The sequence below is a fragment of the Biomphalaria glabrata genome, chromosome 1 (assembly GCF_947242115.1).
Source record: "Biomphalaria glabrata chromosome 1, xgBioGlab47.1, whole genome shotgun sequence".
Lineage (NCBI taxonomy): Eukaryota > Metazoa > Mollusca > Gastropoda > Planorbidae > Biomphalaria > Biomphalaria glabrata.
This window is the reverse complement of record NC_074711.1, coordinates 14241845-14269823: the sequence shown is the minus strand read 5'-3', so window position 1 is coordinate 14269823 and position 27979 is coordinate 14241845. Positions and strand designations below refer to the sequence as shown.

Here is a 27979-nt window from a genome sequence, read left to right as displayed (position 1 = left end):
AAACTTATTTGAATAGCTTAATGGTGTCAATAAATAGGACAGATTTTTTTTTGGGAGGGGGGGGGGGAGAGGGGGTGTTATGAATTGGTTTCATCTGTTTAGAATGAATTAAATATTTATTTCATATTTCAAGAGACCAAAATATTGAAAATGTTCATTGAAATGTGTAAATGCATTCTTTTTGCTTCTTAACTGTATCATTTCTCTTTTCTTGTTGCGCAATACGTGTCAGTAAATTCTGGTCTTCTATATACAAAAAGACAATATAAAATGCCGGTGATGCAGTCAAGTTGAGAAATAAATAGTATGAAAATCAAGTCTGGTTCTTCATCATTTCCTTAGAAATCACTATTACTTTGTTGTTTTTTACGAGTGAAAAACAAAAAATTGTTGGGTAACTGACTTAGTGCCAACTTTGAAACAAATTGAGCCAATGCAGTGAAGCTGGATGTAAAAAGATTGGAAAAACACTTCCCTAGCCTACATTGTTTTCCTCTATCCCTTGACTTTCCCTTGACTTTCTATCCCTTGACTTTCATTAACTTCACCAAATCCCTCCACTCTTTCCGGTCAGCAGCTCTGCTAAGCAGAATATCAAGAGAGGGGCCCATCCATTCTTTCATGTTGTCCATTGTCCAGCCAGTTCCCTCCACTATACCTTGAAGGATGTCTTACAATAGCTTCAAAATACAACTCTTTCACCTTGACTGGTCAAACCATTTTTTAAAACATTTATTTCAATATAAATATTTTCAGAACAAAAAAAAAACAGAAGAAAAAGCTGTAGGATATATCAATAAGTAAACATTCACAACTAAAAATTAAAAAACAACATGATAATTTAAATCACAAAATTTAGAAACTTTTTCATGACAAAAGATTTAAAATTAACAATGATAATTATCCATAAAACATATGTTAACATAAATGAACCTGAATCTAATGAATTTCTCAGAAAACATGAAGGCATGAATATTTTTAAGAGTGAAAACCAAGAACATTGCACAATTTCAATATAAATTTAAATCTTTTTTTTTAGAATTAATGTCTGTATTCTACAAGATAAGATTTCAGGTTCTCATAATTTGGCAACCAGATTATTACATCCTATTGATTGTAAATAAAAGCTGAGTGGAAAACCCTAAGCTGCAATCTAGTAAGTATATATATTTTAAGGTGTTCAAGGTAAGTAGACTTATATGTATATACGTTGTTGACAAAAACATAACAAACACAGCTATTCTCTGCCCTAAAGCTGACTATGTCTACAAGACAAACACTACAAGTCTCACCACCCCAAAATAGACATTATAAAAAAAGATTATTTCTTCAGACAAAAAAAAAAGTTTGTTTCCTACAAGAACTATAGATCTAAGTAGCACCCAGGATAACTCTAGAGCAATGACTTAGTGAATGCCACAAGACTTAAATGTTGATGCCATGCATATCACAGACAACATTTAGCAAGCACATTACTATGACAAGCTCTACATGCAATCATGTATTGAAACAAATGATATGAGGCTTGAAATACATAATGGAAGTAAGAACAAGTTATAAACAAGAGCAAATGACTTCGGACTATAATAATACTGATGGTGGAATACGGAATGAGTTCAATAGAAAAAAAAAAATTAGATCAGCATGAATTTATTGTCAAAGCTGTCTTTTTCAGGACAGTCATAGACATTATGGTCTCCACTATGGCACCGTGAGCACCGCCACACTTTGGGGTACCACAGATTATGAGATTTGGCTGGTGCTTGGGCTACCTGAGGGAACAAACTCCTCCTTTTGCCACTGCTAGCTGCAACAGCCCCAAGTTTGGATGGATGGATGACATTGCCTTCTTCTCTCAACCTTTTCTCATTTTCAAGCTCTTCATAGAGTCTCACTGCTTCTGGGCTTAGCACATCATCTATATCTCCTATATTCTTCTCATGACTCTGATCCTCAAAATGCTCTTCAACGTTTTGATCCCGAATCTGATCTTCTAGATAGCCACGAAGAGGTTGAAATTTGGGCTTCTTTTTCTTTCCAGCACCTCCAATTCTCCCTTGTGACATGTGTTTCTCAGATAGTGATTCAGATGAAGAAGCATTCATGGCTTCAACATCAGGCTCACTCTTTAGAAAATCTTCTGCTATATCACACAAGTTAAGTTTAGAAAGGTTTTTTTTAACACCTATTGTGGGAACAATGGTTTCACTTTTGTCAGGTTGTTCTAAAAACTTGTCATCATTGTCAAGATCCTGGTGAGATTCTTTCATGTACTTCACATTTAATCTATTCTGAAAACGGCTAACAGAAGCCAGTCCCATTTTATCTGAGTTAGAACGAAAATTTTCCCCTCTAGTTTTATAAGATTCCTTTAGGCGGTTGTCATAATTTTTGTTAGTAGTTTGTCCTGTTTTATCAGAGTCTGAATGAACTTTTTCTGTTCTGTGTAATTCATTAAGCCTCCAGTCATAACTTTTTCTAGTGGTTTGTCCAATTTCATCTGTGTTAGAAACTATTTTTGCTTTTCTATTTAATTCATTTTGGCAGAAGTCAAAATTCTTGTTGGTAATTTGTTTTACTTCGTCTGAGTTAACTTTTTCTGTTCTAGTTAATTCATTTTGCCGCCAGTCATAACTTTTTCTTGTAGTTAGTCCTAATTCATCAGAATCAGAAAGAACTTTTTCTTTTCTATTCAATTCATTTTGCCGCCAGTCATAACTTTTTCTGGTAGCTAGTCCAACTTCATCAGTGTTAGATGTTCTATTTGATTCATTTTGAAATTGGTCATAATTCTTGTGGGTACTTTGTCCAATTTCATTTGAGTTAGAAAGAACTTTTTCTGTTCTATTCAGTTCATTTTGTTGCCAGTCATAACTTTTTCTGCTAGCTAGTCCAACTTCATCTGTGTTAGATACTATTTTTCCATTTCTGTTTGATTCATTTTGGAATTGGTTAGTTAGTCCAACATCGTTTGAGTTAGAAAGAGCTTTTTCTGTTCTATTCAGTTCTTTTTGGCGCCAATCATAATTTTTTCTGGTAGCTAGTCCAACTTCATCAGAGTCAGACAGAAATTGTCCAGTTCTAGTTGCATTTCGTTCTTTTGTGCACATGTTTTGGTAAGTGTCATTGACAGCTATTCCTAATTCATCCAAAGAAAAAATTATTTGATCTTTTTTAACTGCATTTAATTTATTTTGGTAACTATTATTGGAGGCCAGACCCACTCTTTTTGAATCAGATTTTGTTTGTTCTTTTGCAGTTGGTTTCAAAGCTTTCAGCTCTGCTGGTGTGTACTTTGTTATTTTCTGTGACTTTGGCACACACTCCTGAGGAACACTGCCACCTTCTAATGAATCTGAGTCTGTGCAATCTTCCCAAGAGTCTGATTTTTTCAGACCCAGCTCATTCTCTCTGGCTGAAGAAATGTCTGAGCAGACTGACTGAAGTGATTGTAAAGTATCATCTTCATAAATGTTAACAAATTCTACTAAATCCTTAAGAGGGGAATGATTGCCGACAGGAGGAGCACAGTCTAAGACTACATTCTTGTCATTGTTCAAAAAGGAGTTAGACAAGTTACTGCATTTGTCATCAAACAAAGAGTTGAGACCATCACAAGAATAACTGGCTGGAACTTCTGAAGTGAACTTCTCTGCTTGTGGAAAATCTTGTGTTCCAACAGTTTCATCTGAAATATACATGAAAATGAAATCAATATTTAGACACTTTTGCAATGAGAAACAACTGTAACAGAGAACATGTTTCTATTTTTAGTATGGTATTATAAGTTAATATTTGACCAAAAATACAACAACTCTATTACATGTTGAGCTCCTTGAAAAACAACACTTTTAGTTTTTGTATAAGTTTGACATAGTTGAGATGCTCTATGAATTATAACTAAATGACATTCTTTAATACATAATTTAATTAATTTATTTGAAAAGGGTAAAAAAATGAAAGACATAATTATTTTACCATTTACTACTTTAGCAATGAGGATCATTCTAATCTTTTTTTTTTTAAAGCAACAAGTAATTTAACTACAGAAGATTATTAAAAACAAAATATAATTTACCAGTCTGTATAGCAACCTCTTTCAGTGGAGCTCTGTGCTTGTTGACAGTTAAAATCATGCTTAACAAAAAGCTCCTTACATTTCTAGAAGAAGAGAAAATGAACTAAATAATAAAAGAAAAGACTGATACATAATAATTTCAAACTGTAACTTTTGTAAACCTTTGTAACCTAGAATCATTATTTTATAAAGTAAAGTAAAGTTCCCCTTTCAGACCTTGTGGTCTATAGGGCAGATGATGTAAAGGTCATATGTTTCTGTGGCCTACGGTTAACAAGGGTGTCATGTGGCCAGCACAACAACCAACCACCTTTACTTTTCCCTAACTAATGTCAGGTACCCATTAGAGCTGGGTGGACTCAGAGGCCCCCGAAGATCCCGAAATTAAAAATCCCAGTCTTCACCAAGATTCGAACCCCGGTCCCCAGTTCAGAAGCGAAGCGCTTTATCGCTCAGCCACAGCGCCTCCAATCATTATTTTATACCCATTTTCAATCCACATAACTGATAGAAGCATTTACATTTAAAGATAGAAGAAATAACATTCAAAAGACATTTTCACTTTTTAAAAAATATTGAGGGTTAAGGAAAATAAAATAACCAGAATAACACTAGAAGGTCTTGATGTATAAAAGTCACTATACACATTTTTCATTAAGATACATATATACAGGTAACTGAAGGTTACAGGATAAAAGCTACTTAAATCAATGTCAATTAAAATGGGTGACTGGTTAACCCTCGGCTCTTTGAGTTTAAGCTTTTGTTGCTTCACGATTTTACAATTTTTATATATTGATGGGAGAAATAATTGGCAGAGCTTAGCTTTTTTTTTTTTTTAGGAATTCTGTGAAATTCAATCCATGTAAATTTTGCAACCTTTTACACGAAAAAAATCCCAAAATATATAAAAATATCTAAAAATTTATTACTAATAATAATTTTAACATGAGAAGCTACACCACAACTCACAATGTAAAAAAATATGATTGCACTCATAGGCAGACAACCTAAGGGAGGCACCAGGTTTCCAATAAGAAATATGATTAAAGTATGGAGAAGATTGTGCCCATCTCACAGAGATTTGGACAAATGAGGAAATGATTTGTGAAAATGATATGCACATGTTTATAAAGACATAAAAAGGGTGGGAGAATAGATAGACAAGAGGAGGGGGCGAGACATTGGGACACTCTAGCAATGAAAGATTCTCCACCACCAGAACAGATTGACTTAAGTGGTTTATGAAGTGGTACCTTAAGTTGTCAAGAGAAGTGCTAGAAACAGATTATGGCCTTGACAGAAGGGGTGGGGTGGAGGAAAGAGTTTGTGCATGGAGTGAAATGCGTTTAGAGGAGAGGGACAGTCATGACATGGCAAGTAGAAGATAATACATGATTGCCAGATGCATGGCGCTGGTGAGCAGCACTCATTTTAGGGCTTGTATTTAGTTTAAATGATCAAGACCATGAAGGAAAGGGGGTGGGGGGTTGTGGTGGACTTGAATGTAGGAAAAGGGGAAGTAATTAAGGTGAGATTTATAAAATAGAGTGAGTCTAGATGTAATAGATTGAGTCTAGATGTAATAGATTGAGTCTAGATGTAAGCCAAAGACCTTTGTCACAGGGGCTAAAAAAAACAACTTAATATATTGTATAAGTACTTAAATAAATATACTGCGTCTGCTTTGCGGATTATGGTTATTGAGGGACATTCTGTTTAGAGTATCTCAAGTAAACTACACACCATGACCCAAGTGTAACACAAATGTATTACCTTGGAGTCAAATCATGCAGCATCTTCTCTTTCATCTCCAGTATGAGACTGTTGAAAATGTCTGGGTAGTACTGACTTAACACAGCTGAAGAGTTCATTAAGAAAGTGTGGACACATTCAAGGTACATCAGTTCCACATTCAAACTGGACTCTGTGTCTTGTTGCCTCTAGAGTTGTTGTTTTTGACATATAAAATTAAATCACATAATGTCAAATCTGGTTATAATAAGCTTGTCTAGAGAAATACTTAGCACAATACTCAGTCCTGACAGCCATAAAGTTGGACTTGAGAACTATAGGAAGCACATAACAGTTACATTATAAACTTTAAAAAAAATCTAAATTAGAATCAGTGCTGTTTAACTGGTCTGTAATAAAGCAAAGTCATAATAAGACTGTCACCGGGTTGTTTTATAAATGTCACTGTGTGATTTTATATGTTATGAATGTGGCTGTGGTTATCAATGTAGGCGTGGTGGTGACATTGGGTTCTTGTTATAAATCACTGAATAATGAAATGACGCTGGGTGTAGCAGATACAATAAGTTTAATATAACACCACATAGTGAATACACCATACAATTCGACCCAGGAATGGTCAGTATTAATCCAACAGTAATATACGAATATCACAACTTAGTACTTCTTCTATAACCAACTACTTTAAACATCTAACTCGACTGCTTATATCTTAAGTGACTCAATACAAGTGCTTGCTACAAGATCTCTAAGTGGACTGACTGCCTTTAACTCTCTGGTTCACCTAAGGTCAAAAGTGTTCACCTTAGTGCAACATGGGTTGTGAATAAGATTCACAATATGGAATTAACATACACAATACAGAATTAGGGTTTCTACTCTATGGCACCAACTTTGAGGTGGTGACATTACCTATCACCCCCCTTTTGAAAAAAATTTTGAAGAAATTTTTTTCAGCTTGACGACATAATTATCATAAGTAGGATCAATTGGAATTATTGGGGTCTATGAAATGTACAATTGCAGAGTTCAAATAGAACTACAAACTTGCAATAAAATATATAATATGACAGTGTTACACAAAATATTTGCTGAATCAAAAAAAATTCATACAAGGGCAAAATTCTCTCATTCATCATATTCTTGTAAGGCAATTCAAATAATTCTCTGAGTCAAATACTTAACATCCCAAATAATTCTTTACATGTAGTTCTAATATATACATCAATATTCAAATGTGTTTAATATTTACAAGTCTTTTTCATAATAATATGTGCAAAGTGTGACGAAAATTTCAATGACAATCTCCTATGTCACAATGTGAAAAATTAATACAAGTTTTTATTCACAATATCTATTTATAAAAAATCTTTGACACTATAGCAATGTTAGAAGTCTGGTTTTTGACACCAATAGTACAATATGTACATATCATGTAGAAAATGTTACAAGTAAGTCTCAATATGTAAGTGATAAGTATAGAAAAATTCAAAATATATGTGTCAAAATTCAAGATTAAATTGTTTAATGATCATTGTTACAAATTCAATGTATCTGTTTACTTCAATATGAGGTTTGATATCTCCATAAAAAATTGTTGTGCATTAATATTACACAAGTAAATATGTATAATTCAAGTATCAAAATATTGTTTGCTCAAAAGTATGATCATCAAATCAAAATAAATATCTTTCATAGTGCTTGTTGCATGCACCTTATGTTTCAATTAAGTATTTCTCCATATGACAGTTCAAATAATTTGTAGCTAGTAATGGCAAAAGTTTAATGTTACATTGTTTATCAAATAATTATTGAGTACAAAGTTCAAAAAAACTCTTTTGTCAAAAAAGATTCAACTGAGAAAATGTGTCAGTTGTGATACAATCTTTGAGTTTACATTAATTTGTTCAAGCATATATATACAAGCATAACATCCTACTAGTTTAGTTGTATTCATTTTAATCTGTTGTGAAAAAATGTGTAAGTCCAATTTAAAAGAATAATATCAAGTGTCTCTTTCAGCACTTGAAATATCAAAAAGTTTGTAAAACAATCTTCTTGTTTACATCAATGATTGTTACAAAAAATATAGTCCATAAGAATAGTTTGACAAAAATGTTTTCAAAAAATACAAGTGTATGTCAATATTTGATTACACTAATTAACATTAAATAAATAAGTTACATTATGAATCAATCTCCTTTTTCAATAGTATTGAAAAATGTGACTAAGTTATATAATTGTGATAAATGACATAGTAAAAAAATTCCAATCTTGTTTACAATAGCTGTAGAAAAAAAATTTTGTCCAAGTTGTTCTCAATACAATGGGAAAAAAATAATGTTTACATTGCATGGAAAAAATTAAGCTAAGTACTGAATAAGTTGGGAAAAAATTCAATGTTTGTTTACATTGTTGAGTACAAAAATGTTATTCTTGTTGACAAAAGAATGTGAAAAAAATGTAGGTTACAATGAAGTAATCAAATTCCAAAGTTTGTTTACAAATAGAGTTTTTAAAAAAAATGAAGTCTTAGTTCTAGTTCAATGTTTACAAATAGTACTCAATGTTTACAAAATAATGCTCAATGTTTACAGAATAATGCTCAATGTTTACAGAATAATGCTCAATGTTTACTTTAAGGTGTGAATCTTAAATCTTTGAAATTTACAATGGTGACTTTAATTCTTTGACCTTGAATAGTGTTTTCATACATCTCATGCAAAATCTTCTTGTATTCCTCAAAATCTTTATTATCTAACCACATAAAATAGCCATATTTTGGATGCTCTTCAATACTACTATAGGTACAATTACTAGATACATTTTCAACACTAGATACGATATCATCCAATGAACAATTACCAGGCAATTTGTATAAACATAGATTAGTTCTAATTTGTGGCTTTTCCCAAGGTTTGACCAAATTTGGATATGCTCCAATAATTATTGAACAGATAGTGTTTTCTAGAACAACAACCTTAAATTTCCCATTTATCCATGGTGATGTAATATCTACCATAGCAGTTTTACAGTGTATGATTTTACTATTGGGCATAGTAACAATAGCTATGTCATTTAGATAATTCTCTTGCTTCACTAAATATTTATCTACAAAGGTTGTGGTAGATTCTTCATCTATTATGCACTTAACATCACGTTCATTAACTGATGCACTATAGAGTTCTAGTTGTTTACTATTTTTAAATGTTAAGGCCATTTTCTCATTAGTAGTTCTGTATTGAGGTCTGAATTCATCTCTATGAGCATTTGTATAGGAACATACTTCCTCTGTTTGTATCTCACTAGTTACTTTTAGTGTTGTGCTAGAATCTGTTTGACATTCTACATCTACTTTATTTGTATTTGTAATTGACTGTTTAGTTGCTTCATGTATACTGACATTGTTGTAATCATGTGAATTAGTAGTTGATGCTAACTCAATATTTTCTTGATTCACACTATTAGCCCATTTTACTAAGGCTTCTTCTGATAGTTCAACTATATTCTCTATGTTCCCTATAATTAGTTCTTCAGCTGGGTTGTTCATTACTATGGCTTTGTATTGACCAGTGAACCATGGTGATTCAATGAAAACTAATGCTGTTTCACATACTTCCCATAAGTCTTTATTTGCATAAGTCAGTGTGACCTTGTCTTTTAGGATCTGTTCAGGTTTTACTAGTGATTTCTTTACAATGATTGAGGTGCAGCCGCTGTCACGTAATGCATATACCTTAATGCCATCCACATAGGCAGGATACACTTTTAATTTGGCTACCTTTGTCTGTATATATGCTACTGTTTCATATTCTATTGGTGTTTCAGTTGCTACAGCTGCTATGTTTTGTCTGGTATGATTGTTATTGTGGTAAGTATGTTGTCTATCTTGAAAATGGTCTCTTTTAGACATTCTGTTGTTTTGCCATCTTCTGTTTGTTTGATGTGATCTACTGTTAGTTGGACTGTAGCTTTGCCATGTTCTTCTGTTATGTTGTTGTTGATAGGATCTATTATAGTTAGGACTGAAGCTCTGGAAAGTTCTGTTATCTCTTCCATATCTATGGTTTCTATTTACATATTGCTGTTTTTCTGATGACATTCTCTTTCTGCACTCTGCTTTGGTGTGACCCAATATGCCACAGAAAAAACATTGTATGCTCTTGGCATATTTAAATTTATTTGTAGTTCTTGGATGGTTTTCTGTCACTGTTGCAGCTACATTGTACAATTCCCTTTTGTCAATGGTGATGTTTGGGTGGGAGTCCTTGTATGTTGTTAAGTTTGATATCAATTCAGCTTCATTTTTTATTTTTCTCTCCTTCAGGAATGAGAATGCTGCATCTGTAACATTAATTAAGACGTTCTCAATGAGAAAGAAATCTAAGATCTGTTTGGGGTCATCTAAGTTACAGTTTGCGAGTTGTAGCCACTTTGTCATGTTCTGGCGCATGTCATGTATTGTTCTTTTTAAATCTGTATTCTTTGCTAGTTTTATTTCCCTAAAAAGTTTTCGATAGTGTTCCTCCGTTTTGCCAAAATGTTCAATAAGTCTTTGTTTTACTGTGTTGTAGTCTTTTCTTTGCTCCATAGTTAGTGTGTCGATGATGTTTAGTGGTTCACCTCTTAGGTTAGCTAGAAGTTGTTGAGCCATTTGTGCACTATTCATATTTGCTGTTTGACAGATGTATTCAAATTGAATTATGAAATTTTCCAATGTGTCTTCTTTTTGGTCAAAGTTCCTAAATTTGCTATGATACTGATGATGAGATGAAGTTTGACTTGCTGAATTGTCTTTATTTTCTTTTGCTAGCTTGGCCATTTTTTCTTCATGTTCTTTTAATTTTATTTCATGCTGGCGTTCTTTTTCTTTCTCTAAGTTTTCTTGTTCTTTCTCTCTCAGTCTTCTTTCATGTAGCCTTTCTTCCCGTTGCTTGTCTTTTTCTACTCTAATTCTATCTATTTCAATTTTAATGAATGCAGCTCTATCATCTTCTTTTAACTTTAGTTTATCCACTATCTCTATTAGTTTTTCATACTCAGCCATTTTCAAAGATTCAAATTAGTAATATAGTTTATTAATAGATATGTGTACACAAAAAGGTAGTTGTAAATGAATATTGTACAATAAATACTTATTATTGCTCAAATAGTAATTGCAGGTAATAGTAGATATATATTTTGTGCGAAACAATTGAGGTTATGAGGTATCTTAAGTTATTCTTGGTACTTTGTCTAGTTCGTAATGTAATACTTTACTGATCAATTATATGATTATGTATTTCTAGTATCTCCCCTTGCAATGTAAAAGTTTATTGCAACAAATAATTCACAATTGTGTGAGCCTTATTAGTCTGATAAATAGTGATCAATGTATCAATAGTATCAAATAGTTGAATGTGCTCAAAGTATATATTATTTACAATCAATCTTGTCACAATCTCAAATCAAAATATATCCCATAGTGTATCAAGTGTGTAGTGTAGTGTTGATAATAATAAAAAATAGGTTGAAATAAGAAGTAAATAAATATATATATTAATAAGTAATTAGACAAACATAAATACACTATAGATACTAAACAGTCTGCTTTAAAGAGACATTACAAGATAGTAGAAATAGTAGACAAAAGAATTACAATGAGTAATAACAATGACGCAAAAAGAAATTCAACAAATGTAAACAAGACAATATCAATACAAGAGTTTAACAATATGATAGATACTTGACGAAATACAAACTTAACTAATACAGCTATACAATCAAGTATTTACTTTATCTAAAGAGTCCCTACCAATACCTGGATGCTTACTTGAAAAAAAAATATAAATGCTCAGACTCAATAGATAATTAAATTTAGTCCCTAAAGTCAAATGTATATATAAATACAAATGTAAACAATGAAAAAAAATTGTGGTGTAGTTCAAGAGAACTAATCAATACTGATAATACTAAAGGGTAATTAAAGTTACTTCCCTTAAATATTCACTTGATGCTTGACTTGTACATAAAGTTCCGGTGATGCTCCACATAAAATATGTCCACAGTACAGTTCATAAGTAATCCACTTGCTAAATCCGCAGCACAACGGTACAGTTCATAAGTAATCCACTTGTTAAATCCACAGCTCAATGGTACAGTTCATAAGTAATCCACTTGTTAAATCCACAGTACAATGTTAAATGATACGGTACTCAAGTCCTTGAACAATAGTAATCCATTTTCATACAGTTGCTGAAACAAATATAAATAACTAAAAATGACCTTAGGTAGTGACGACAAGAGAGGTCTAAGAGTGAGAGCGCTCTCTTATTAAATGTGCTGTTAGACAGCGACAATAGGAGTGTGTCATTAGAATTATGACGAGCACTCGATGTAGATGATTCTTGAATATGTCAGCTACTTCGACTGACCATATATCAGCTGTCTTCAAACGATGACTTGAATGACTTGTAGTACTAGATTTTCACCCACACCGGTTGTAGTATCACGGTTGTCTAGTTTCACCCACACAGGTTGTAAGATCAGGTTGTCTCAGCATATCATGTTTGATCTCTTTCGCTTAGGATGTTAAAAAGTAACTTTGAACAATGCTGTGCTCCTAAAGCTATCTCAACTGGTGTAAAAATACAACCACATAAATCAGGCTTCCAGATAAATGACACTTAGGACAGTAGTCAACTGGAAAAGTTGAAAATACAGCTCACACAGGAACAGTTCAAATTGTTCAGTTCATCACAGATGAAAAAATAGCTTGCTAATGGTAACTGTGTCATGGCAGGTCAACATGACATGTAGTAGTAGATCTACATACCAAGTGTGTAGTCAAAAAATTTAATAAATTCTGGATTAGTTGCAATTCATGTAAAGTTCAATCTTGAAGTACAAGTTAAAATAGTAGGCACAGTTAACTTTCAATTTCAGCTCTGTTTTCTGTTAGAGTGTTAGACTAGCTGAAGATAATAATAATGTCACTCTTGGGTCACGTGAATCTTACTTGAAAAATTGTGTGCTGGTCTCAATAAATGTAGATCTAGGTCATCTCTATAATGTTGAATGTGTCGCTGAACGACCAAATGAGAAAAATAGTAGAGTCTATAATAATCAGGTTTTAGCTTTCTTGCTCGTTGAGTGGCGTCATGATTTGTGTAAACAAATATTTTTTAGAGTTACTTTTTCATGTGTTAACTAAATAGTTCACTTGCCAACTTCAAAAATATCCGTATAAATGTTACTGTAAGTAACTGTGGTATTAAAATACTTCTGACAGCAATAGAAAAAAATTCTTGACTTGTTCCTCTGGTGCTCATAAATCCTTTAAGTTAGCAGTTCTGACTTCTGACATCATAAAATATCGTTTGCTGACACTTCTGACACTATAATTGCTGTTTGCTGACACTTCTGACACTATGCTGTTTGCTGACACTTCTGACACTATAAATGCTGTTTGCTGACACTTCTGACACCAAAAATGTCACCGTGTTATTTTTATAAATGTCACTGTGTGATTTTATATGTTATGAATGTGGCTGTGGTTATCAATGTAGGCGTGGTGGTGACATTGGGTTCTTGTTATAAATCACTGAATAATGAAATGACGCTGGGTGTAGCAGATACAATAAGTTTAATATAACACCACATAGTGAATACACCATACAATTCGACCCAGGAATGGTCAGTATTAATCCAACAGTAATATACGAATATCACAACTTAGTACTTCTTCTATAACCAACTACTTTAAACATCTAACTCGACTGCTTATATCTTAAGTGACTCAATACAAGTGCTTGCTACAAGATCTCTAAGTGGACTGACTGCCTTTAACTCTCTGGTTCACCTAAGGTCAAAAGTGTTCACCTTAGTGCAACATGGGTTGTGAATAAGATTCACAATATGGAATTAACATACACAATACAGAATTAGGGTTTCTACTCTATGGCACCAACTTTGAGGTGGTGACAAAGACATTATCTTTAAATTCAAAGATTAAAGAAAAGAATGTATTTCAAGGTGCTCTGCAAACCCACTTTTGACCTACATATTTTGTCACCTATCACTTGGACAAAGGGTTGTTTAAGGGCTATTTAAATTTTCTTTTCATAATCAGAACTTTTCAAATATTGTTGAACATAAATTTTCAGTTCACCAAATGTTAAATATACAATAAATATGAAAGCATTTCATAAATGTTCGATCGGTTTTGGTTTAAGAATGCATATTTGAAATTAGGACTAATTTTCCAATCAGGAAGAAGTTAACTCCATCTTTTTTTCTTCTTAAAGGTGAAGATAGAAAAAATTTGATGAGAATGAAAGAATATTTAATTACCTGTGTATTAAACACAGTCCAAAGCTTCAAGACCTTCACAACATAATCTTGCACTGGCTTCAACATACTTAGCAAAGACAAAATATATAGTTACAAATATTTTATGTCTGACATTTTCAAATACCAATTAGATCACTATATAACCATTTAAAAATGACATAAGAAGAATGCCACAATTTAACATAAAATTATTTTTCTACTTGCATTTTCATGGTTAATTTTATTAAGCTTTAAAGATATTAAAATTGTACTTTTCTGTTAAAAAAAAAATCATATCTGCATTAATTATTTATGTAATAAAACTTTTATATTTTTACAATATTTTATATAAAAAAGAAATTACCATATACCTGGGACACCAACTGATTGAATGATTAAACACCTCAGACAAAGCTTGAACAAATTCTTGATGATGACCCTTAAGGCGCACAGACTGAGGCAACTGAAAAAAAAAAAGTCTTTGAAGCCAATATTAAAAGAATGTTTATTGAGCAATAGAATTTTTATTTATGTTACAAAGATTCCCAATCTAATGTACCAGTTTCTCACCTTAACATAGCGCTCTTTTAAAGTTTTCAAAACTTGGATTAAAACTTTTGGGAAAAGTTCTGAAACTAATAAATATATTTACTCATTTTAAACCTCTGTATTCAAATTGATCTTAACAAGAACAATTATTTACCCCCCAAAAACCAACATGATACTAAAAACAAAAAAATAGAACAAGTAATCTAAAGTCTATAGAAATAGACGAGGTATAGAGTGTATGTATGTATGTAATTGAAACATAAATTTACAATTTGATACTTAACTAACCAACATAGGTATCTAATACAGCAAAGGCCAGTTGGGTTTCAACATTCTGTATCAGAGATTCTATTACTGATGTAATAACAACTTGCAAGTAGTCACTGGGAACATCTGTATCTACATAATAGAATAATTGTTTAAAGTTACTTAGGTAAAAAAAAAAGAAAGTTATAACATGATTTTAAATACTGCATAAATAAAGATTTCTGATAAAATACATTTTAAGGACAAATTAAATCCCCATAAAACTAACATAATGAAACTGGATTGCTATAATTAAATGTAAACATTTCAATTCTAAAATGTAGCAGAAACAATTTCTACATTTTTACCTGGTTCAACAATAGAGTGGACTAACTCACAGATGTATCTTTCCTCATCCTTGATTTGAAGAATCTTGTGTTTCACAAATAAAAAATTGAATTCTTATTTTTGTGCAAGGTAATACAAATTAAATCAATATACTTCATTTGAATTTCTATAACAACAGTTAATAGGTTTTATGTTAGAGCTCTTCATGTATTTAGAGGAGCAATTACATTTTGTATAATTCATTACCATTGACTGATGTATTAATGCAAGTAAAGAACCTAGTCATGTAACGAGAGATCACATTATTAGTGACAGAATAGGGATGAGTGAAAGGGAATGCAATGAGTGTAGAAGTTCATGAGGGTAATGTATTGACCAGAATAGGGGAGGGGAGGGGGGCAATGGGAAGTTTATTAGGAGTGAAGTGTAAGAAGAGCTTTAAATGAGTAGACAATGGAAAGTTTAAAACACTTTTAGCTGTCAGCCCACCACCCACAGAGTTCAAAAGAAATTATAAGTTGAGAAGAGGCTTGTATGCTGGTTGTAGAAGATTTAGTCCCTGCAATGACTGATTTTTACTGAGGATGTTGCAGAGAGCATCATTATCCAATTGACACCTAACAAATGCTAGTGAGAGTAAACATGATTGTCTATTGAGATGAGATTGCCACATTACACTCCTCAACTATATATATATATATATATAGTATCTAGTAGATATTTTTCACATAAATTAATGATAATAACAAACCCACTTACATCTAAGATTTCCTTTTCTAGTTCATAAGCTCTTTCTTCATTTAAATGTGTACTTTTGTTGTCTTCAACCCTGAAAATGAAACATGTAAAGTGCTTCGCCTAAGTATACTTGAAAAAAATATATTTTCCTTTTGTTCCTCCTTAAAGTTACACCTTACTAGCAGAAAACAAACTTAGAACATCTAATTTTAACTGTCCAAGTTATAGATGATGGTTACAAAATAAACTATAAAAAAAAACAACAACAACAAAACCAAAGCCCTTTAATTGAAATCAATAATTACTATTTAAAACAAACAAAAACCACCATAATTATTTCCTATTAAATTATTAAACAGAAATTACTTTATTATGTCCTTTGGTTTCTCCAGTTGTTTCTGTACTTCTGGTTTAGGTCTTTCTGTTGAAAACAAAACAATCCTGTAAAATGTGACACTGGAGAATTCATAGCCTAATTCAAACAATGCCTGAGAGAACAAAAATCTCCATCCCAGCAGCTAAAAGCAGACACTATAATGTTCTATCAGCCATTGCCCCTTTTTTTTGCATTGATACATTTTTAATAAATGAGTTTTAAAGCATTCTACCTAATATCTTTATTTTTAAATAGGCTTTTAAAATGTTAATTGCTTCAATATTGTTTGAGAAAACAAAAATGCACTAAGACTGCCAGAGATGAATGTTTTAAACATTTTTCAAATATTCCAGGTTCAATTTTTCTTATTCTTGAAACTTGAAAGTAAATGGGTCTCAAATTTGTATTAACAGTAAAGTAACAGCAAGAATACATTTTGTCATAATTATGAAATTTTGACTGTATAGTTAAATGTTTAAGATCTTGAGATCCAACTACAAATGTCCCAAAAAGATGTTGACAAAGCTGCACAGAGATTAGTGAGTTGAAAGTGAAAGCCAACTTCACTGTTTAGACATGTATATATTTTAAAATTTGGGTTCAACATAAATTTGGTCTCCTCTTTTTAGCATCATTAGTTTTAGCCAAATAAAAGTAAAAATACAATAAAGGAACATTATAAAAAATGATCTAATTCAGAACCTCTCAAAGAGTAAAGCATGAGGCTGTACAAATGAAAGCCACTATGGTGTAAGTAGTCCTCTGTTTAATATATGTAGGAACACTGAGCTATGTTAATAAACTTAGAGCACATATAATCACCATCACCACCATGAAAAAAATCCAGGTATTCTTATGATCTGCTGGCCAGACAAGATCTAGAATGAGGAACTGTGGCAAAGAACAAAGCAGCAGCCCATTGAAGTAGATATCCAGCATCCAACATTACAAGGCAAGCCCTAACCTGGAACCCCCAAGGAAAAAGGAAGAGGGGACAGCCCAGGAATACATGACACCATGATTCGGAAGCTGATGCCAAGCCAACGGGCAAGACGTGGGGACAGTTGGAGAGACTTGCCCAGAAGGGAGACGCCTAGTGAAAGCTGGATGGTGGTCTATGCCCTAGAAGGGACCACAGGCAGAGATGAGATAACATGATGCTTAGGAAGAAATTATCTTCTGTTTTTAAGGAACATATGTCATTTATAATATAAGATAACATTTAATGACAATGATACAATCAATATGGTTGTTTAGTCTGTACAGTCAGGTTTCTAGAAGAACAAGGTTTTTTTTGTAAAAAGCTATAAAATTCTACTAGTATCCAATATAGATATGAGCAAAGTATTGTTCACATCTAGCACTCACTGTACTGGAGGACATCCTCTTCTGTGACAAAACTTTCTTGTGGATCTGTGCTGAAAATTTGCTGTCTAATGGCATAATGCACATCATCAAACACATCAACATCCCCAACATAGAGATCTGTTCGTCCTGTCAAACAGATGTTGTCACATAGCACTAAAATGTTTTCTACAAAAATAATATGCCTAAGCAAAATAAAACAGCAATAAGACTTTACCAATCAGAGTTCATGTAATGACATATAGAACTCCAAATCATCAGGACATCAGAGGTATGGTACAACCAATAAGTCAAGGTTTGAGGATGTGGCACAATTATAAGCATTAAGCCAGCATTGTTTTACTTTTCTCATGAGATGTCCACTACAGTATGAGATGAATAACTCTAGGATGGACCTTAAATCTTTAGTTGCTTTTTTAAAAAACTAAATTGCCCTAGAACTCAAATCTAATACCTTTAGCTCTGCAACAAAGTCATCTGTTGCTTTACAACAGGACTGGTCTAGTCAATATTTGAAGATGCTCAAAAAGCTTTAAAATTCAAATCAAATGATGTCCCACTTTATAAGATATCAACCTTGAGATAACAGAGATATCAGACCCAGCATTTAGAAACAGAAACTAAAATGTCCTTCACCCTCTGCTTTTTTTTTTAAACATTGATAAAATTAATAAGAAAACTAAGACCTTCTTACCCCATTCAAAAAACTCTGTCGTCAAGTTTGTCGACGAAATTTCAGCCTTGGCATTGCTTATTTGTTTGGAATCATTCTCCTGTACAGCCTCAGCTTTAGGTGATTTTTCCAATCCGTTGTGAGCTTTTAGACATTTGAAATATAACAAACATGGTAAATGCAGAGAAAATAATTAATTAGACTGATTACATTGCCTTGATCTCTGATCATCTCAAAACAAATGTCAAGCTAAAGCGAAAAAAAAAAAAAATGTAAGCTTACCCAACTCAAAAACGTCTTTTAGGTTAGTAGGTGTCAAGGTATTAGTGATTTCAACAGTGTTCACTTGGGTAGACTCAGGTTGAATAAAAGTTGACATCGTTTCCAATTCTTCTGAAGCTTTAATTGGATAAGTACAATTTATTTACTAATTTTGTACAAGGTTTAACATAATACTAAGCTATCTACTATTAAAAATAAAGAAATTTCATAACTAATTCATAAAACTACTTTTGAAAGTAAAATAGATGTAAAAATTAAATGCAAGAATAGTGATTAGTAAAAAGTATGAAGATACTATCTAGAATGAATATTCATCGACCTACCGACAAGTATGAAGGGTAAAAAAGACTTCAATCAAGAATTCAACTTTTAACGAAATAGTGAGTAATTTAGCTTTTAGAAAGTAAGTGTATTTCTATTATATACAAAAATCTAGTTTGAAAAAAAAATACTTACAAAAAAGATCAGCTTCTTTATGCCAATCTGTCAATTAAAGATAACATTTGAAAATTCTTTTTTTTTTTAAATTTCAGACTAACAAACAAAAATTAGACTAAAGCTTAAATGAATTTCTTTGAGATGAAAACAAAACAGTGTTTGATACTCACACTGAACAAATTCTCTGCTTAAACTGGAATCAAATGAATGTCCTGAACACTGGGTGGAAAAATAGTTAAACTAATGAGATAAAATACAAAGGCTTCCACAAATAATATGCTTAAATAAATATTGAAGACAAAAAATATTTATGCTTACAACAGCCATCTCATTAACAATCATTTCTTCTGTGACAGACATCCATGATCCATCATCAGAGCTAAGAAGAAAAAGAGTAGAATTTAAACCACATGGACCACAATGTATCATCTAAATTATACATATGGTATCTAAGAAATATTAAACAGCACTTAATTAGTGACTTGTTTTTTGTAATATAAGGCATGCACTGAATTTATGATACAGCGTTTTTGTTTAATTAAAATACATAAATTAAAGAAAATAAAATTAACATTTCAAAAAAGTTGAAATTAAAAAAAAGTTAATAAAAAAAATTTCAGATAATAAAAATGCCTACTTTAAATATTACAGAAACAACTTAACTCCTGCATGAGTCCAAATTTTGAAATAATAGCAAAAAATGTAGGCCTACATACATTTGTTTTGATATATTGTTAATTATTTTGTGTTGAGCCTGAATTTTTTGTTAAAAATTTGAATGTAATTGAACAATTTCCTTTGATTTCATTTAAAATGCATTTTTACTGCACAAACATGTGCTTTGCATTTCAACTGTAAGGCAATAAATGAAGAACTCTTCAAAAAGCCATGATGGTCTTTTAAAAAGATTGAAAGATTACACATCTTTTGGAAGGTATAAAGTAACTCATCTTGCAATAGTTGTCTCCATTTCTAAGTACAATATGAACCAATCATTTACTGTGACATTGTTCATATGTTAGATGCTAATAAATTTGTATTGAATTAAGGAATCCTAACAATTAAAATAAGATGAAGATTGCAATCCTGAAAATCCCATTTTGATTTTTACTTATTATTAACGCACATTAATTGGTTTTAAATAAAAGACGAAAGATACATTAAAGAAGTAAATTTCAGTCTATTCTGAAATCTAAAATGTTGAGAATATATTTCTAAACATATATATACATATATATAATGTAGTCAACAATCATTAGGATAATGTTAGAGAGAATACACATAGAATTGAAAAAAAAGTGTAATTACTTTATTCTAAAAATAAGAATACAACTAAAAGAATAGCATTTTAAAAACAGCCTTTCAGAGAGAATTTCATGAACTATTTAGAGAGACTGGTAGTATTATGATGTAAATTGATGAAAGAATAGACACTTAAGGTTTCTTTGCTCCACTGCTACAAACAAACATTTTATACAAAATTGTGGATGATACTGACCTGTAACTACCAAATCAATGCTCATGGAATTTAAAATATGTCATTTAAAGGGGCAAAAACTACATAGATTCATAGGGATGGGGGGGGGGGGGGGGTACTTCTTTAAAATATTTGAGGTCTAGTCCCTTAACTAGGTTGATGAAGTATTTTACAGGAAAATTTCTATCTGGGCTAACCCATCAACAAATGTAACACACATTGATTAAGGATGAGAATTCTTATAAAATGCAATTTAGTCAAATTGTAAAGCAAATTTAATTACCAAATAAATAACAAAACCAGATCAGTATCAACAGAAGCCACCAAAAGAATCTGGTCCACAACCAAATCAGTGAAAAATTCAGAGGCTCTGCTGGTCCACGAAGGTGACAGCTAAGAAAGAAAAGGAAAAGGTTTTACCCATTGATACATTTTAAAATTTAAGTCATAAAACTATATAGCACCTATTATATATTCCAGCTGGAAGCTGTGAAGTTAAACATCTGGGTTCACGAGGAAGCATAAAAACCAAGTCATGATGGACAAACTATAGTATATATTATAATTATAGCTTAATAGTTATTAGTAAAAATAATATATCAGCTCAAATAATAACAAAAATAATTTAAATTATACCCTTTATCTTTCTCTATATGTATTATATTGTAAAATAAAGTTTGTGGATATACATATCTTTTATGATAATAAGTATTGTGATAATATACATATAGATACAATCTTTCATTTACTATTAAAAAGGTAAACATAATTTTAAGTAAATAAACATAATTTTCACATACAAAATCTAATAAATTTAAAAAAATCAAACATAAGTATACTGAATCTAATTATTAGTAACTTACAGGTCTTATGCCAGCTAATCCCATTCTTCTAACTTGTGGTGACATGTAATTATACAGCACTGGTAAGATTGATCTAACTTGTGATACACTTACAATTTCTGTGAACCCAAGATCTACATAGAAGACATCAAGGGTGTCTTCATTTCTAAAAAATAATAGTTAAATAGCTATTGTGAAATTGTATATTAAAATTTTATAATTAAATACTTCAAAATAATTTTAATTGTACTTTCTTTTTCTTATGTGTAGGCACAACTAAAATTTAAACTTTTGTTTTAAATAGTGGCTATAACTAACAAAATTTTAATTTTATCCAAAGAGAGAAGATTCAAGATAGGATGATAACATACATTCTGGCTATCTGTGCTCTGTTCCAATGGTTCTCAGAAGAAGCTACAATAACTTTATCACCTTCTTTAAGAAAATGCTCACTAATTTGATAACTATCCCCACTTTTGTTGTACATCTGATTGAGCTTCTCTGAATACCTTGAAAACTCATCAAAACTTTTAGCTATAAAAAAAACAACAACACAAGTTAAAACAAAAACAAGAAAAATATCAAATGTAATTATACCAAATAGTTTGGATCATTCAAATAACTAAATTTGTAAATAGATCTCTAGAGGCTATCAGGAGAAAGAAGGGGTATTTGGATACAAATTACAGTGATCGCAATTTAAACGCATTTTTTTTTTTTTAAAGTTATAGGACTTGAATTCAAATTTGAGTTTTCAAGCCTCTTCAAGCCACCTCAAGCTAATACACTAACCACTGTGCCAGCAAAGTGCTTATGATAGTTTTTAGTTATTTATTAGTTCGAAACTTTTAAGCAATCACCTAATTCTCTACACAAAGTATAAAGGGGACTAATTTAAATTATACCACCACATCTGTCAAGTATAATTTCTTTCCCTTGTTTGATATTAACAAAATAATTAATTACTAATAGTTAATTAACTAATTGGTTGTTTGTTTTTTATTGATTCCTGTTTTGTCAGGTACAAGAAATAATTGAGCAAAATTTCAACTGTGGGAGAAATAACATGTAAACATACTTTTTACCAGACACACAGGCACATATAGTGAGTTGATATAAGCTTTGTAGAAATAAAAAAATAGTCACAAACCATTGAATGTTATATCACTATGTTGAAATAATCTCATTATAAGAGTTAAATATGTGGGAAAACATGCAGGTCGCAACTGGGTTTGCTTAGTCATGTGAAACACTGGACTCATCCTTAATCTTCTAAATCGAAGACATTGCCATTATAAGAGAGAAATAACTTACCTGTACCAATTTGAATCCAAAAATTACTCGGGTCTATTATATGATTTATACTGCCTTTCAGTATGGGTGTCATGGTTTTGTCCAACAGCTCATTACCTATAATTTTGTTTAGAAGTAAAATAAAATAAAGAGGTTTAATAAATACAAATTGCTAACAAGTAAGAAGTTGACTTACCACTTCAGATCAAATAAAAAAATATAATATAAAAAAAGCAGGCCTAAAGGGAAACTCTGATGGTTTTGACAATTTTTGATATAATATATATGTGTTTTGATTTACAGATAATGAATATATTATTATTTTGTTTTTATTTGCAATAATAACTTAGTAATTGATATTTTTCTGACGTAATTTTCCTGCGCATCCGAAATGGTTAGACTTTCACCAGGTTTCTATGTGACGTCACACATGCCTATTAATTTAATCTATTGACTTATTGTATAACGAAAACCATACAGTTACGTTTACATTCTGGTAAAAGAAATATATCTTCGTCTATGCAGTTAGATCTAGATATTGTAAGCAAAGAAAAAAATGCGTGTTAAAGGAGATTTACATGCTTGACTAACCACGGCAGTGTGTATCTTCTCGCCTGACCACTCAACACAAAACAAACACTATCGCTTGATTGTCTTGTCATGACTGAATACACATAGTCTAGTCTAGCCTTACACTGACCAGTTTGTTCAAATCAGTCAGACCTGCGATCTATTTACTTCTTGGGACAGGGAGGGGCTTAGATGAAAATGTTCTTTTTTTCTCGAGTTGGTTGTCCTAATGCTTTTAAATCTATCTATCTATATATATTTGTACCATAGCGCTTGACTAGGCCGTTACTAAGCCTAACAGCTACTGTAAGAATGAAGTGATACAATTAGTCAAATCTAGTTTCCCTTTCAGTATTATAAGTAGCTACTAAAGTAGAAAAAGTAGATCAGATATATAATATTAGATTAAAATCACTAGACTTCTAAAGACTGACTCACTAGAGTCTAGATGTAGATGATAGATTATCATAGATATATATCACTATATGGATCTAACAGATCTTTAGAACAACAATCATTAAATTAGAAACATTCATCATATATTATATATAATACTAACAATAACATATATATCTACATGATCTATATAAACATAGTAAAGTTCCTCTTTCAGATCTAGCGATCTATGGGGCAGATGATGTAATGGTCATTTGTTTCTTTGACCCATGGCTAATGTCAGTAATGAGGGTGTCATGTGGCCAGCACAACTAACTGCCTTTAATTCTCCCAAACTAATGTCAGGTACCCTTTAGATTCATTAGAGCTGGGCAGACTTAGAGGTGCCCTAGATTCCAAAATTAAAAATCCCAAACTTCACCAGGAATTGAACCCAGGACACCTCGGTTACAAATCCTAGATATACAAGTGACTTACTACTATATTAGTCATTGTCTATACTATACTTACATACGCACTGGACTGGTTTTATAGAGTCTAAATCTATACTATATTATTATATATATATTGTAATATAATAGATCTATCTTAGTCGGGTAAGGACGTCAACCTAGTAATGGTGGCCTCACCCACAAATTACCTATCTAGTCTATTTAGAGTAGCTCTAAGTCTACATTCTAGATCTAGAGTAAAAGTAAAGTGCGAAGTTCGAACAGCCCTCGATTTGTATAGAGAGGTTCGATCGGTTCACTTTTTATTGCTAAAAACTTTTTTATTTGAATGTTTACCAAATTACTACTATATTGCTACTGCGCATACACCTTTTAAAAAAAATTTTCTTCACTTCCGACACATGCTATTTCCTTGTAAAGGCTAAGTTCATGATGCGGTCAAACTCAAGAGGTGTGGAGTTATTTTTTTTTACTACCCGGTAGTGAAGGAAATGGATGGGCTTAAGGCTATTTTTAAGTCGAATGGCTCATCAGCTAAAAATAGACTATTTGAAGTTGTGGAGCGTGGGAAAGGTGGCAATGGATGGTGTTCTTGTGCTGGAGTAAAAAGAAAACGACTACATAGTGAAAGATTAAAAAATTAAAGATTAAAACATATTTTAGATATATTTTCTTTGATTTGATTGAGCCTTCCATCAACCCGATCGAGCTTACTAATTGGGGAAAAATCTGATCGAGGAAAAGTATGCTTGGCGATACCCACCCTACACCTCTTTGAACTCATATTTAATTTTAACTAAGCCTAGTGATACATTAAATCAGATTTGTTTTTATAGACAAAAGGACAAGGAATTCAGAGATACCATCAGTTTTTTCATAGGTCAGACCGTTACGGTGCTATAAAAATCCAAACGTGAAAATTGCTGCCAGCAGGCTTAATGCGATCGAACTTCACACTTTACTATATATAGTTTATGTTGTTTTTTTTTTTAATCTAGACAAGCTATTCATACTAAGTAAAAAATACTAAACTATTCATAATACTGAATTAAACTAATTAAACTGAATAGTAAATAGTATGAATGCCATGGCCATGGCTATTCAAGTATTGAGTGTTGATATCCTTTTTATAATTATAAATTTTAGCGTTATACTTATGGAGTAGATTGTAGAGTAGATCATGAGATCTAAATTTACATTCGTATCATTGACATTGACTAAATTTTTGTCACTACATTCATGAGCTAATCTAATCGGTAATCTTAGATATCATATATAGTAGTTTATTTATTACGGACATTACATGAATTCGGACATTCGCTGTTTTTTGTGGTCATTGAATAATTATTTTAATATTTATTATAAAACTAGCGCGCTGTATAATGTGCTTGTCCATTTTCCAATGATTCTGACCCAATTTCCTTCCATTTAGCTGTCTTTTTATGTAAGAAAAACGAATTTCAAATTTGTTAGTCAGGTTGTTGTTTTTTCCTATGCCTCTTCCTAGAGTTAAGACTATATTTTTTGATTGGCTAAGTCTATACTAATGAGCCCGGCAATATTTATTTTGTTTTTGGAGCTAATTTATTTGGTTTATAAGCCAAGTTTTCTAATTCTATACCAAAAAAAAATTAATACGGTGTCCGAATTAAATTACGATTTTCTTACCAAAATTTATTTCGGACAGCCAGTTTTGGACATCAATAAAAATGATCTTATATTATATTTGTTCGTTTGTTGTTGTTTTTTTTTCAATAGAGAATAAATGGGCAAATGTTTGGAGTGAGCTTGGTACATTGAATGAAGTTAAATGCTTAGATCTAGACCTACTAGATAGATCTAGATTTATATAGAGAGAATATAAAGGATTCAGTTAGGCCTACTATACTACAAAAGATCATCTATATTAGAAATTTATTAAATTAATAAACAAAAAAAAACACAAACATTCAACACACATCTAATCATGCAAACCCCAAAGATTCAACACACATAAATTAAACAAACATAAAATAAGTCTAAAAGTCGGTGCAGAAATCACTATCCCAGTGACCTAATTTTGGTAGAATAAGTGTGTTCATATTTTAATTTTTTGTGTTCGTATTTATGCATAGTTTGAAAACATCGTAATGATTTCATTTTCATGTGAGGGGCTATGCCTGGGGATCTTAAAATTTAGTTAATGTTAATATAGAATTAAAATCTGAGTTTATTGATGCCTAAATATAGAGACTGTCCGAAATAAATTATGGTGTCCGGAATCAAATAATGTGGGTCAAATGTGTCCGATTTAAATGAAAACACACAGCCTCTTTGACCTTAAATATAATAACAAATATAGGTTTGGGAAACAAATATAAGTAGTCATCCTTATTCTCCTTTAACTAAAAAAGATTTTGATACGTCATTTTCTTTTCTATGTCAAACCATTGTAAAATAATGCGCTGTCAAAGTCAAACTTTCAAATTTGGGCCTATAGGTGTCCGAATAGCATAAACTACTCTAGAATTTAGAATCTACCACTCAACTGTACCAGTACCTGGCCATTCGGAGATCATGATAATGATTCGTAAATGATTGCGATCTTTAGTACTTTAGTTAATTAGATGATTGATGATCTAGATAGACTCTATTTATTTACTTTAACTAGATTCTATATTAACTTAATATTATTATTACTAAGACTAAAGTTACTGTAGTAACTTAGTAAGTACTTTTAATTAAAGTAATAATCTAGATCTAGAATCTAGATCTAAAATCTAAGTTAAATTCTAAATTTAAATAGTCTAGACTATTTAAATCTATTAGTTCTAGATCTAGTCTAGATAATCTAGATCTATATCCAATAGATAATCATAATAGAATCCAGTTATGATTTTATCTAATCTAGATCTAGATTATTATACTTATAGTCTAGATACTACACAATAGACTATCATGATTACTTCTGCGTCAGAGTTGTATTGTTGTTGCAATTTGCTATCTCTTTTGATTTTCAGTTTATACATAGATTTGCAATTAAACAAAAACATCGAAAACATAGATTATGATAGATCCAGGCCCATATTATGTTGGATGGTTACAAATTTAATTAGGCTACATGAATGATCCAAAGTAATTGATACAATTACACTTTATATAAGTTTTTTTTTTTTAAAGTATTTTTGTTTTCTTGTTTATTTGTGTTTTTTTCACACTCATTTGAATATAAATATCCTTCTAAATAAGACGTTTTCTACTTTGCCATGTGATTGTCAAAAGAGTTGAACCGAAGGCTCATCGAACTCTAGGCGTGTAAGCCTGCTTGAACAAACTTTTTTTGTCTGGAAGAGATCCAAGTCAATGTCTATGAAAAACATTGCTATTTCCGATGTCTATGGCACTCCTGGCGCATGGACTAGAATACATGGCAGAAGGCCGAGCACACCTGGAACCCCCGCCATTTTCCTATGTTTTACCAAGCTAAACGTGCAGGACAGGCCAATATTAGTGTAACGTGTAGGCCCCTACGGTCCCTTGAGGAACGGCGCATGGATTATCGACAGGTACGTGGAAGCTCTTAACTCCGCACTGTACGTGCAATGGGGAAGCTCTCGCATTCCCTTAATTGACACCCCCACAGGAGTTTTGTTTTGCTATTCATTTAGCATAACCACTTCCTCTATTGATCGTTTCCACCCGAGTACCACGTCCACGTTGAGGCAGTAATTCTGAATTCTTATAAGTATATCTTTTACGTGGTTTTCTAAAACATTAATAAAGTTTTCAACATTATAGATACACTTTCAGCA

General features: G+C 31.7%; 1 protein-coding gene across 4 annotated transcripts; it reads right to left on the bottom strand.

The window, feature by feature from the left end:
• Positions 1-56: 56 nt before the first annotated feature.
• Positions 57-27567, bottom strand: LOC106060468 (uncharacterized). 4 transcript variants are annotated; one of them, XM_056023624.1, is made up of 21 exons: positions 27428-27567; positions 22792-22887; positions 21849-22011; positions 21499-21643; positions 20919-21028; positions 19477-19537; positions 19329-19377; positions 19177-19203; positions 18721-18837; positions 18460-18582; positions 17769-17894; positions 16391-16445; positions 16046-16115; positions 15307-15370; positions 14981-15091; positions 14714-14778; positions 14515-14606; positions 14165-14231; positions 5855-6021; positions 4079-4161; positions 57-3688 (listed from the first exon to the last, which is right to left on the bottom strand). In XM_056023624.1, the coding sequence occupies exons 2-21, from the start codon at positions 22862-22864 to the stop codon at positions 1635-1637; spliced, it is 3822 nt and encodes a 1273-aa protein (XP_055879599.1). In that variant the 5' UTR covers positions 22865-22887; positions 27428-27567; the 3' UTR covers positions 57-1634. The 4 variants fall into 4 exon arrangements, with proteins under 4 accessions (XP_055879599.1, XP_013073820.2, XP_055879591.1 ...); XM_013218366.2 differs by lacking the exon at positions 27428-27567 and adding an exon at positions 27134-27183; XM_056023616.1 differs by lacking the exon at positions 27428-27567 and adding an exon at positions 26717-27114.
• Between the last annotated feature and the right edge of the window lie 412 nt (positions 27568-27979).